At 28.7% G+C, this 15294-nt stretch overlaps 1 protein-coding gene across 2 annotated transcripts in view; it reads left to right on the top strand.

Annotated features, from left to right (window-relative positions):
- LOC100199969 (uncharacterized) overlaps positions 1-15294 on the top strand; it is a 47323-nt gene that overhangs the window by 11956 nt on the left and 20073 nt on the right. For both annotated transcript variants that reach the window (XR_010638228.1, XM_065796243.1), the window contains exon 4: positions 13808-13962. Coding sequence is in view for 1 of the 2 variants with exons in the window: in XM_065796243.1 (XP_065652315.1) it covers positions 13808-13962 (155 nt within the window). In the remaining variant the exon portion in view is untranslated. The remainder of the gene's footprint in view (positions 1-13807; positions 13963-15294) is intronic.

Below are 15294 nucleotides of genomic sequence, written 5' to 3'. Positions count from 1 at the left end.
ATATATATATATATATATATATATATATATATATATATATATATATATATATATATATATATATATATATATATATATATATATATATATATACAGTATTGTGAAAAAATTAGGAACCACAAAAAAAACAAATCATAATTTATTTTTATTTTTAAATTTTTTTTTAACCGAATATATTTTTCTGGTAAAAAGAATAATAATAATAAATTTTAGAAAATAGACAAACAAAATAAAAAATAATAATAGTGATAAAAACTTTTAAACAAATATAAGAAATGTATTTAAAGTTTTATAGGTAATTTTTATTTTTAAAAAATTGTGAAAAAGTTAAGAACCACAGAATAAAAAACGATAATTTTTACCACCTAATACCGCGTATTTCTACCATGAATTTTTAAGCACTCATTTATACGATTTGGCATTGAGTCTATTAAATTCTCTAAAATATGTTTGGGAACATTTCCAAGTATTGATGGTAAAATATTGTGCAACTCCTCAAGGCTCCTTGGTGCTTTCTTGGCAATCTCTTTATCAAGCCAACTCCAAAGATTTTCAATGCAATTTAGATCTGGGCTATTTGGTGGCCAAGTTAGACGCTCAATATTTTTAATTTCGAACCATTCAAAGACAATTTTAGCCCTGTGACATGGTGCATTGTCTTGCTGAAAAATGAACGGAACGCTTTGCTCAAGTGCATCAATTGACGGTAACAAGTTGTTATTTAAAATATCGACATAATAAGTAGAGTTGAGTCGACCATCAAATAATTTAAACATACCGAGACCATAATATGTCATGCAGCACCATATTCCAACCGACCCGCTACCTTGTTTTGTTCTTTGAACGATACAATCGTGATTGTATTTTTCTGAAGGCTTCCTGCGAATCATAATTCGGTTTTTTCGGTTATCATCCTCGATATTCATCTCATCACTGAACATTACTGTCCTCCATTTTTGTTTAGACCATTCTTTGACGCTTTGGCAAAATTCTTTTTGCTTTTTTATATGTCGTTTGGTAAGTCGCGGTTTTAGAACAGCTTTTTTCCATAACATATAGTTAGCTAATAGTTTCCTATGCACAAGTGATGCCGAGGCTTGACGTCCATTTGAAAGCTTCCCTTCTTAATTCATGCGACGGCATGGTTCGATTTTTCTTTGCCAACCTGATTAAAAGGCGATCATCATTGGGTGTGGTCAAACGCGGTCTTCCAGAAGGATGGCGATCAACGTAAGATTTCGTCTCTTTGAATCTTTTGATGATTGTCAGCACCGAACTATGTGATCGCTTTACTATTCTTCCAATTTCGCGAGCGGATTTACCTTCCTGGTGAAAATGCACCACTTTTACACGATCTTCATAGGTAATAGCTTTTCTGCTCATTTTTTCAAAAGGAAAGAATTTTTTTTTGTTTGAAATTAAATACTTTTTTTAAAAGTATTTAAAAAAATTAATTTTTTTCAAATGTTTTTATTGGTTCTTTGGTAATAACTCAGGTCATTAAAAGAATATTAAAAAAAAAAGGGAAAAATAAATTTAAAAAGACGTTTCCGCCGTTCCCCATATTTAATCCTTATTTTTTATAGGTTCTATTAACTAACTTTCAAAAAAAAAAATTTTTTCTTTTTTCTTATGCTATATTTAATGTTTGAAAAAAAAAGACTATTTTATTATCTATAGAATAAAAATTAATTAAATTTATTTGAAAAAATTTTTTTTTTTAATTTAGTGGTTCTTAACTTTTTCACAATACTGTATATATATATATATATATATATATATATATATATATATATATATATATATATATATATATATATATATATATATATACACACACATATATATATATATACATATATATATACATATATATATATATATATATATATATATATATATATATATATATATATATATATATATATATATATATATATATATATATATATATATATATGAAGAGGTAAACAGATTCTATCTGTTGACCAGCCTTGCACTCCTTCTTCATCTATTAGACTGATGCAGATGTATTTTTAGTACATTGTTTCCAGTTTAGGATGTTGAATGCTGGATCTTCTTGACTCAATGCGTGGGTCTTGATTGTGACTCTATTTTTATGACTAGGCAACTCATTCTATTATCTCCTAATGAGGGTACAGCTCTAAAACTCAGTTTTATGGTTCTGAGGCCGGCTGGTAATCAGGTTTCCCGAACCCTGTGGTAGCTCTCAGAGAGGCTGATTCCATTAACAGCTGAAAAATATCAAAGTATTAACAGTCCCATGTTGCGCATGAATGGTGTCCTTGTTCATACTTTTGGTGTGCATTGTCAAGTCCACATTTGGCTCTCCTTCATCTTAAGACTGCACTCTTTTCAATGTTGTTTCTGATCATATTGACCAAGCCCTCTCTTTTTATCCATCAGCCAATATTGTTGTTGTTGGTGAATTTATTGATCATCACATTGAATGGCTTGGCTCTAGTGTCAGTGACTCTACAGATGTTAAAGCCCTCAACTTTTGACTTTCTCAATCAATAACTCATATAGTCAACTTTCCAACTCGCTTTCCAGACAACCCGAATCATTTACCTTCTCTACTCAACTTATGTATTGTGTTTGATCCTAGTCAATGCTCAGTATCTCCACATTCACCCTTATGTGGTTCTGATCATGGTTTCATCTCTCTAAAATTATCTCATTCTTCATCATCTGAATCCCCCTATCATTGTTCCTCTTACAACTACCTTAAAGCTGGCTGGGACTCTTTCCGTGATTTTCTTCATGATGGCCCTTGGGTAGAAATCTTTTGTCTTCCTGCTGACAAATGTGTTTCTTACATAATTTTGTGAATTCAAGTAGGCAAGGAATCTGTGTGTCATCGAGAGGGAATTTATTCCCTCTCGATGATTCCAGGTCCAGCCTCACTCTTCTCCATGGTTTTCCTCACATTGTGCTGCTGCAATTTCCAATTGAAACCAATTTTCAATCGAAGCTCTTATTCCTATAGTTTTTTTCCTCAAACATCAGTTCTTTGAAATTCACTTCCTTCATCTTGCTTTCCTGATTCATATAATTTGCAACCTTTTAAGTTGTCTATCAATTGTTATCTTGCTGTACAATCTTCATCTTTTCTCTTCCAGTAACTTCCAATTCTAATAGTGGTTGCTTGTAGCCTTGTTGGAAGCGAAGATATTTAAAAAATATATATACATATATATATATATATACATATATATATATACATATATATATATACATATATATATATATATAATATATATATATATATATATATATATATATATATATATATATATATATATATATACATATATATGTATATATATATATACACAACCCTCGGAATTAGGGTCAGCATTCGGCAATGCAGACCTGAAAGTATTTGAGGTCGGCAAAAAATTGCCGACCTCGTTTCTATGTTTTATGGTTAGACCTTTGTATCAAATAATTTTTGCCGACCTGATGCCGACCTCAAAAAGATTGAGGTTGGCAAATTATTGCCGACCTCATTTTTCCTAATTCCAAGGGTTGTATACAGCGGTGGCCAAAAATTAAAGACCACTCATTTTTTTTTCAAAATTTATTTTTAACCTTAGTATAATTTTATTTTGGAAAAAGGTATCAAAAAAAGAAAAACATTTTTAGAAAGAATTTTTATTGTATTTTATATTTATTATAAAAGAATTTATAATTTTTTTACAAAATAATGTTAAAAAATTAAAAAACTGACTAGTAAAAAATATAAATGGGAAAAAAAATTGGACAAAATTTTAAGACCAGTTTCAAAAATATTTCAAAAAGCAATAAAAAAATAATTTAGAAACGTGTTGTTCCTCCATTTGTTTTCAAGCACTCTTGTACTCGTTCTGGCATTGAATTCATTAAAGTTTTGATTACTTCATCAGGCACATTTTTTAAATGATGAGAGATAGAAGATTTCAAATCTTCCAAATTGTAAAGTTGTTCTTTACCAAGCTTGTGATCAAGCCACGACCATAAATTCTCTATTGGATTCAAGTCTGGACTATTGGCAGGCCATGGAAGCATTTGAATTTTATTAGAATTGAACCAATCGCTAACAACATGCGCTTTATGACATGGCGCATTATCTTGCTGGAAAATAAATCCATCTTGCAACTGCCATAAATCAATGCTAGGAATAAGCGAGTTTTTCAAAATTTCAATGTACCTTTCTTTGTTGAGTCTACCATCGAATAAATGAAAAACGCCAACTCCACAGGCACTCATACAGGCTTAAATGCCTATTGAACCACTGCCTTGTTTTGTTCGTTTCAAAATGCATGATTCATTGAACCGTTCGCTTGGAAGTCTACGCAACATTACGCGACCTTTTCTGTTGTCTACCTCAACATTCATTTCATCACTAAAGACCACACGGCTCCACTGATCTGTTGACCAATTTTTATGTAGTTTGCACCACTCTTTCCTGGTAAATTTTTGTTTTTCATTTAAGCGTGGTTTTTTTGCAGCAGCATGGCATAAATAATTTAAATTGTGGAGGACCCTTCGCACAGTTCTAGGGCTTGCTTTCAGATCATTTGACAGTGTCCATTTCGTAGGTAAGTCTGTAGATGATGCTTGTCTGTTTTCTTTCATTAATCTCACTAACGAGCGAACATCACGGTCATTTAAAATTTTATTGCGTCCAGTCCTATGACGATCGTTAATTGACCGGGTCTCTTTGTATTGTTGAATTATGTTAATAATGCAAGAGTGAGACCTTCCGAGCTTGTCTGCTATTTGTCTGATGCTATAGCCTTCTTCTTTTAATACAAGAGCCTCGTATCTGTCTTTTTCTTCGATCTTTGCACGCATTTTTGCAATATTTTTATATCCTTATTGCAATTGAAAAAATAAATGTTTATTTGATATCGAAACTCAGGTTTCGACATTTTATTTTATAGCCAACGTAATAAGCAAAGACAGTTAAAAAAAAAAAAGGATTATTATTTTTAATAAGCGCAAATTAAAGATTTGAAAGTGGTCGTTAAATTGTGTCCAATTTATTTAAAGAAGATTTATAAGTACTCATCAGTTTTTTAATAAGTTAAACGCTATTTAATTAGAATTAGATTAAAAAAATTATACCACTTTAATCCGTACGTTTTAATTAACAAGATATTTAAAAAAAAAATTTAATTTAATCTATGTGTATGTGGCGATTCCATGTAAAAGCACCCGTTGCATGCAATTTTAAGTTTCAGATTTTCTGACTTATACACCATTCAAAGATTTAAATGACATTCTTAAAGTGTTTCTGCTCTATGTGTACTGTACATTTACATATTTTGGGGGTATGGAATCCAACAAAACAACTTAAAACATTTAAAAGTAAACAAACCTCACCATTTTACTGGGGTGAGTTGAATTACAAAAGTACTGATGCAGTTTGATATAGATATTTTCTTTTTTTATTGTTAAAGTTATTACAAATATAGTTAACTTTAAGGGGTTCCATAAAACCGAATTTATAAAAAACCGCAGTTTCGGTTTTAATTAAAAATAAAGCTGCTGTTAACCATGGTTTTTGGTTTTTCTTGTTAAATAATAAAACTTATCTAGGTTTTTCTTGCATTGTTTATTAAAAAGTTTTTAAAACAAAGTGTTCTAACATTGTATTTATATTTCGAAATAAAACTTATAATGACTTATTTTTATTGTAAAAAATGTCAAGAAAACTAAAGATTTTAACAATTCATCAGATAATCGTGATCTCATTTTTGTGCAGAAACTAGTGCAGCTTGAAAAAATGCGTTTGTCATCTGTTGATGTGGGCTTTATAGAGAGAATCGCATTGTAAATTTTTTCAAAATTTTCTGTTCTTTTGCCTGTCTTGCAGCACAACAAAAGCTTTTGAGATTTTTATGAATTTCACTCCTTATTGTGCATTCATCAAATGTTCAGAGTAGTCAACATTAATCTCCTTGTTTACTATTCAAAACTAAAATTGTCATCATAAATTCCATGTTCATCCTCTTCTGAATCACTGGCCGTTTCCTTGGAACTTAGAATGTTTGCATCTTTTTTATATTTTTTTCTTGTATAATGTGTCGCATACACCAAGATAAATTGCATGATTAAAGCAAAACTGATCAACAATATTTGTTAATTGCATGAGCTTCTTGTTGATTGCTGCACCATCTTGAGTAGAACCTACTACATCTCTTTTCATGCAGAGACCAAATGAGTTCAAATGATCCTTAATATTTTGTATTAAACATTCAGCTGAATAGGAACCATAAATCCTAATGAGGCCAGTTTTATAGATTGACACCATTTTATCGTTAATCGAAACACTATCTGTAGCTAGATCAGTTACAATTTCTTTAAGGCTCGTTTTTTTAAATAACTGTCCATGGTTGTTTTGTTTTTTTCCGGTAGTGGGTTTGAGCTGCTACTTGATTCTCCAGTCAACATACTATTCCATGACTCAAAGTATGATTCTGAAAAGTAGTTGTGGATCCACTGGAGTATGTTACAACAGAGCCGCATCTATTTCAGATACCTTCATACAATTCTTGAATTTAGATTTTTATGCTGGACAGCAAATTTCCAAACTGATGACATGATTTATCTGAAAGATAAATATATTTTCAAAAAATTATATATTTCATAGAAACATTATCGTGAATTATTTTTATTACATACCTATATGTTAATGTTTTGTTGAACAAAAATATGCACTTAAAATATCCTTATGTTTTTTTTAAAGAATAAAAATCTTTAATATAAAGAAAAGGCCATTCTATTTGAGTATTTGAATTTTTATATTCCAATATATTTGCGTGTTTTATTCGATATTTAAACATTTTTTTTGGAATACTTAAATAATTTTGAAAATAAAAAGACATGTTAATCTTTCCAGCAAAACAAAGTCTAATCTTTCCAGCAAAATAAAGTCTAATCTTTCCAGACATGTTAAACTAAATAATAAAATAAAAGTTTAATTACTTACAAATTTGATTTTTTTATACTTTTCTATATTAAATCATAACACTGTTATCATAACATGATTAAAAGATGCCAATCTTATAATCCATCTACAAAAAAGTGTAACCTTTGCATCAGTGAAAAATATTTTATTATGAATTTTGATAGTGGTTTACTACTTAATAAAAAAAGTGAATTGGTTTCCGCTTGTAGGCATAGGAAAAAATTTTTACATTCTAACTTTGATTCCGGCAATTAGCAAATATCGGATCACGTAAACTTGACGTCAGATGCCGTTGCAACGCTAAATTTGTATTTTTTATAACGGTTTTTATTTTATATTTGAATTATATTGCTGATGATTGCCGAATAGCATGAAACTTCAAGTTCCATTATAAAGTTGTATTTTTTCATTTAAAATATTTTAATATTATTTGATCTATTTTTTTCAAAAAGATATTGATCACTCTTAAACAGACGAGAGTTGTATTTCCAGCAGTATACAACATTTATCAATAAATATATATATATATATATATATATATATTTATATATGTGTATACATATATATATATATAAATTAGTAAAAAACACTTATCTAACTTTAGTTTTTTACTAATTAATTATTGCTCTGTTCTTTAAGAACATTGAGCACTCTATTTGTAAAATACACTAACATAATTTACATATATATATATATATATATATATATATATATATATATATATATATATATATATATATATATATATATATATGTGTGTGTATATATATATATGTATATATGTGTGTATATATATATATATGTATATATTTGTATATATCTATTATGCATATTTATATATTTAAATATATATATATTTATTTAAATATATATATATATTTATTTAAATATATATATATTTATTTAAATATTTAACATTTACTCATATTTGTTAAAAATTTTTTTGGCTAAAAATATATATATATATATATATATATACATACAACTATAGTTAAGGGCTTAGATATACAGTTTGTGGTAAAAAACAGCTCTTCGATTGTCTGTGGTATTTAAACTGACAAAATTAAGATTAGATTATAACAAAATTAATTAATTGCAGAAACTAATTAAGATTAAAAAAACACAAACTAAAAGACTATAATGTTTTTAAAAACATTCTGAATGTTTTTATTTTTATTTTTTACTTTAAAAACATGTGTGGAGTGTTGCTACTTCAACTATCTTATAGCCTGCTGCTACTAGGAAGTGCTGCTACATTGACTATTTTATAGCCTACTACTACAAGGGAGTGCTGCTACATCACTATCTTATAGTCTGACTCGCAATGGAGTGCTGCTACATTGACTGAGGGTTTGGTTAGGGCAGGTAGTCTATCAAATAATAATTAAAAAATTTTTCCAAAAAAGTTTTAAATTTTTTCCAGTCTTTAAAATAATAATAAAAAAAAAAAAAGTTTTTACAATAAAATTGACATTTTATTGTAAAAACATAAAAACTACCATACAAGAGTATATATATATATATATATATATATATATATATATATATATATATATATATATATATATATATATATATATATAAATATAAATATATATATATATATATATATATATGCATAAATATACTTATTTATATTTTGTGTGTATGTTTATTAGGCCGGATCATAAAAATTAATTTTTTTTAGAATTTGTGAAAAGTGGCGTGATATAGTGTTGTTTAATATTTACAAAAAAAATATTTCTAAAGAATTGATTATACTTTGCATTTTTAAGTTTTAAGGTTTTATATGCTAAGTATATTTACTTTAGTACATGCATTAACTGAAACATGCATTTAACCCTAATACTAGATATAATCCCAAGGTTATGAAATTGAACCAAACCTATACCTACCTAACTAAATTAACCCTAATGATATGATTAACTCCAACGCTATTATAACTTTATATTATTATATTATTATTATTATATTATTCTATTTTTATATGATTGTTTATTAATTTCTGCTTTTATCAACTGATTGCAGAATTTATCCGTCTCATCTTGTATTTTTAGAAATTAACTGAAATTCTGATATGTTATAAAATTGTAAAACAATAATGATTTCAAGATCTAAAGCTTCAAAGAATCGTCATATACTTTTTGGAGAAGGTCGTGAATTACCCAATTTTTGCTTGCCAACCCACAAGCAAGTAGGCAAAGCATACTTGTCTGAGAAGAATTATGAAACTGAACCACTACGGTCTGTTTGTAAGAGACTAGCAGAGAAACTTTCTCAGATATGGATTAAAGCATCAGTTCCTACTATAAGTCTTCGAGGCATAGAATTACAGCTGGAGAAGTACATAGGCAATGTTCAGAAAGTGATTCGATCAAAGTCTGCAACAGTCAAACAAGATGAAATAGAAAAAGATCTTGACACATTGTTTGACATTTGTTCGTGTAAATGCAAAGAACTTTCGTCTTGTTGCTGTCCAATGGTTCTGAAGGTGCCAGCAATTGAGCATGACTTCCTAACTGATCAACGCACTATACGTGTTGGCAGAATAGCTGGAATCGACAAGAAGGAATCCGCACGTGCTGAGAGGCGTTTAAAACGAAAATCTGTTTCATTATCAAAGGAAGAGACTGCAGTTAAGTGTGCCAGAGTCGTTGAAGCATCTGATAATGAATCAGATAATGAAACAGACAACAATTCTGACACCGAAACTTATTCCCCTTCCGTATCAGATGTCGATACCGAAGTCACATCTACTCGTCTGAAAAACCGTTGTTTAAAAAATATTGCTCTACAAGCAGATGGTTTTGGCATATCAGATAGAGCAGTTGCCGCGATTGTATCAGCAACTCTGGTTGATTTTGGTATAGAACATATGGGGCCAGTGGATCGGAATAAAATTCGCAGAGAACGAAAACTACTGAGAACATCCTGTAAAAATGCTGATTGTAGAATTACTGGATTGTATTTTGATGGAAGGAAAGATCAGACTTTAAAACTTGAGGGGGATAGGCAGACTGTGATTTCTGAGGAACATATTTCCATTTTATCAGAGCCAAATTCAAAGTATGTTGATCATTGTACGCCAACAAGTGGATCAGCCAAATCCATTGCAGATTCAATAATTGATACTGTTGACTGCACGAACCTTGTTTGTATTGGTTCTGATTCAACTAACGTTAATACTGGTTTAAACAATGGAGTTATACGCAGAATGGAAATTGAACTTGGTCGACCACTGCACTGGTCCATTTGTCTTTTACATCTGAACGAGCTTCCTTTGCGACATCTTTTTCACTCCTTAGATGGTGCAACAACTGGACCCCATTCATTTAATGGACCAATTGGCAAGTCTATTTCAATGTCTGTTCAGAAACCCATAGTCAGCTTTGCCATATTTGTTGGTGAACCTATTATATGCAATAAGCAGTTGTTAAGCAGTGATCAACTGTACTTTTTCGAAATTGTTAATGCGGTGAAGACAGGTGTTGTACCAGATAGATTTAATTCTAGAACACCTGGGCGACTAAACCATGCAAGGTGGTTGACACTAGCAAACCGTGTTCTACGCCTCTATATATCTACTGAAGATCCATCAAATGAACTAATACTTTTGGCTAAATTTATTGTGAATTCATATGCGGTTGTTTGGTTTGACATTAAGAAACATTCAAACTGCTGGAATGCTGCTCCACACTATTATAAAATGATAGAAACATCACGATTTCTTCCTGTGCGTTATCGAATAATTGTTCAGCAAGTTTTGAAGCGCAATAGCTACCCGGCTCATATCGAGAGCATTATTCTGGCTATGCTCAAAGACAACCGTCAAGTGATCCGTAAGCTTGCGTTGAAGAGAATTCTTCGTGCTCGTGAAGATGACATACCAAATCGAAAATTTCAACTCCCTGAGATACGATTTCAAGCGACTAGTTATGAAGAACTGATTGACTGGCAAACACAGCCCCGCTTGGAACCTGTTCTGACAAAACATATTCCAACTGTACAAATATTGGCATGGCTTTCGTCAGTTGAAGACATAGTTATTGACATTGAGCCATTTCCATGTCACAATCAAAGTGTTGAACGTGTGATTAAAATTGTGACTGAATCAGCATCCAAAGTTTATGGTCATGAAAATCGTGATGGCTATATTCGCGTTCAACTGGAGCGCCGCAAGTTGATGCCTCACTTTGACACAAAATCTGAATTTAAGAACATTTAAGTATAGTTTCTAATCAACGTTTGCTAATGATATATTGTTTTGACTGTTCAAATAATTTGAATTTTATTATAAATTCAATCAATAAATTATGTAACAAATGAGCGTTTTTAAGTTAATTTATTTAAAAACTTCAAAGGTAAAAATACAAAGTATAGCAAAGTAGTAGCGAAAAACGGTTTGCAGCATTGCATTCAGCGTATTTGAAAGCCAATTACTGGAAATTCCGGAAGAAATTTTCCAAATTTTTTTAAGTTATGATCCGGCCTAATGTTTATATATACATAGCTTGCCATATTATTAGACTTAACAAGAAAAAAACAAATTTACGTTTTATCGAAAATCACGAAAATCATTTTTACGTAGTAAATATGATTTTCGTGGATATAAAAAAATCAATGTTTATTAAAAATCAAATACATATATTTAAAAGATAATAATGGAAAATGATTAAAAAAATCCTGAAAGAGTTATATAGATCATATTTTGTATGATGTCCCTTTTTTTGTGCAATTACACTTTGTATGCGCCGTAGCATACTCAAAAAACACTTTTTAACCATTGTTTGCAGCTCTTCACTGTGGTTCCTACACATATATAAGCTTTTCAATCAACTCCTGCTTTATTGTTATTGTACTTTTAACCATTTCCTGCTTGAGCAGCGTCCATACATATCAATTGATTTTAAATCCAGAGAATTTCTAAACCAATCCAAGACGTCAATGTTTTTTTCTTTCAAAATCTTTGAAAATGTTTTTCCCTGTGACAAGGTGCCCCATCATGCATAAAAAGCCATTTTTCTTCATTTGGGAACCATTGTGCGAATTGTGGTATTAGTCTATCATTAAGAATTTTCCAATACTCATCTAGTCTCATTGTCCCTTTTACTATATGCAGCCTTCCAGTACCTCAAAAATAAATTAACAACTACACCATGACGGATGTAGGATGCTTTACTGTTGGCACAATGCAATCTGAATAAAAATTTTCACCCACTTTTCTCCTAACAAAGCTAGATTTGCCACTCATGACTTGAAAAATACACTCATCTGAAAAGTAAATCTAAAAAAAAGATACCAAAAATAAGTAAAACTTTACAATAAAAGATTTTTTTTCAGCAATACTTTTTCCAATCATTCTCTATGAAGTTTTTATGCTCAGTTTAGACATTTTTTCACCATAATGGGTGTTAACTTTTTGGTTTACATTTTGGCCGATGTGAAGTTAAACTAAATTCTTTAAGAGGTTTCTGGACTATTTGTTAGGAAATATTGACTCCCTGTTCATTAACAATCTTGGTCAATAAGTTGAAAGGGTGCTTGCTTTGTTGTAGACAAATACCCTTAAATTTTCTGTCAGTTCTGGGTGTTGTTAACCTTTTTCTGCCACAAGCACCTTTACGAGCAGGTTGTAAAGGTATGTCAAAATCAAGTTTTTGCTCCACTCTCTTCACTGTGGTTTGAGAAATGTTGAGTATCTCAGGTAACTTATATTGCGACATGATTGTATTTTTTAATAATCCACGAATTTCACCTAGTTTTCATGGAGAAATATTACAAGCCCTCCCCATTGCTAAAAAAAAGAAGATAATATTTAATAAGATTGTATACTTAACCATAAAAAAATAATTTTATATATTTTTGTTTAAAAAATGTGAACATTATGATATACACACCTTTGTGATTAATAAAATATACGATATTAGTCACAAAATAATTTTGAGAACAAAGTATTCCAATAATTTTCAAACAACTGTTTTATGCAGTGTTCAAACTGACAACATATGATAAGAATGACAATAAAAGATATAAACAATGTTGCCATTTATGAAATAACATCATTGGCGATATTGCCAACGTAAAAAATAATGAAAGAGAAAAAGAATATGTGAGGAGAAAGGTTTTTAGTGGTGTTTTGTCTGTTTTTTTCACCAAGTCTAATAATATGGCAAGTCACTGTATGTATATATATACATATATATATATATATATATATATATATATATATATATATATATATATATATATATATATATATATATATATATATATATATATATATATATATATATATATATATATATATATATATATATATATATATAGATCTATAGTTTATTGTCTTTAAGAAGAGCGGGAGGAAAAAAGTGATTCTTACGCCAACACATACGCCACTTTTAATTACTTTTGACTTTCGCCCATTTAAAAACATTCTGAATGTTAAAAACATTCAGAATGTTTTTAAAACATTCTGGTCAATTAAATTTGCGTTATTGTGGATTTATTAAAAAACAATTTATTTGTAATTAAATTAATGGTTTTTACTTTCGTCCAACACGCAAATGTTGGACGAAAGTCAAAAGTAATTAAAAGTGACGTATGTGTTGGCGTAAGAATCACTTTTTTCCTTCCGCTCTTCCCAAAGACAACAAACTATAGATCTATATATATATATATATATATATATATATATATATATATATATATATATATATATATATATATATATATTATATATATATATATATATATATATATATATATATATATATATATATATATATATTTCCTTTAAATTAGTTGCTAAACAACAACCACATATTATAGGGTTATATGTTATCTGGCACACTTCCATTTTCAAATGGTTCTACATTAGGAAAAAGAATAATGAACCTTAAGGTTTTCTACGCAAGTGATGTTGTTGATCATAACAATATTGAACAGACTGTGAGCATTGTCCCAAGACCTCTTGGAGTTTTGAGGTATGAAGTATGCTTTATATGTAACTAGTTAATTTTTGTTGTGGAAATGTTTTTTAGCATTATATATATATATATATATATATATATATATATATATATATATATATATATATATATATATGTATATATATATATATATATATCTGTGTGTGTCTGTCAAAAATGCAATCATTGTTTCTTGTTGCAATCATTTTATAAGTCATTAAAATCTTAAATTAGTTTTTAATATTAATGTTTAGGTTCGTATACATATCTTAATTTAGTAATGTGACCAATTAATTTAATTTAATAATAATGTGATCAGAGACAATTCAAACTTGATAGGTTTATATATTTTTCTCATAAAATTAAAATAAAATAGTAACTGTGTCAATTACCTGATTAATTTATCATTAAACTTTTCTTTTTCTTTTTTATTTAAAAAAAAATTGTTTTTGATTTTTTGTTGATGAATTGATTTTATTTTTTTATTTTTACTTTTTTATATAATTATATATATTTTTTAAATTTTTTATATAATTTTAAAATAATTTAAGAAACTAAATTTGGTTTTATGGGATGTCCCAAGAAAGAAGCCAATTTTGAAATTTCTAAAAAACCAATTTTTTTGGTTTTTTAGAAAACTAAAATAATTTGGATTTCTGAAAAACCTGTTTGAATATCCTGATAATCAAATTAAGTTGGTTTTATAGAAAACTGATTTAATTTTCTAGATATTCATTGAGACTAAAACAGCCAAAATAGGTTTTTCAGAAATCATAATTGAGTTGTTATTTTAAATCAATATACTAAACACAAAACACAGTTTTTAATGCATTTAACATTTTTACATTAAACGTTACAAATTTAAACTTAATAAGTTAAGTTTTGCAGATTACAAATGTTATATCAGTGACTACACTTTAAAACGAAAATATAAATTTATTCTCATATTGGTATATAATTTTGTCAATCTAATTTATATATCTAAAAATCTAAAAAATATATTATATATATTATATAACATATACTGAGTTGTTAGTCCTTCGCCTTGCCTTAAGGCCAAAAATTAAGGCCTTGGTCTTGGTCTTGGCCTTGAAACTGTTGGCCTTGTCCTTAAAGTTAAAGAATTAAAAGTTTTCATTCTTTATTTTTATGTATTTTTGTTTTTGGCTTTCATATATATCTATAAGTATGTTTTTTTATTGACTTCGATGAATTTTGCTCATAACCTTGGTTTATTTTTACATGTGGTTTATTGCCACAGTAATTGTTACCTACAGTTTTGTTAATAATTGGCCTTAACGTTAGACAAAAGTTTAAGTTTTTGGTCTTGAAAATGTTTGCGTAGGC

Source organism: Hydra vulgaris, chromosome 04 (assembly GCF_038396675.1).
Source record: "Hydra vulgaris chromosome 04, alternate assembly HydraT2T_AEP".
NCBI classification, from domain to species: Eukaryota; Metazoa; Cnidaria; class Hydrozoa; order Anthoathecata; family Hydridae; genus Hydra; species Hydra vulgaris.
This window is presented reverse-complemented; position numbering and strand designations above follow the sequence as displayed.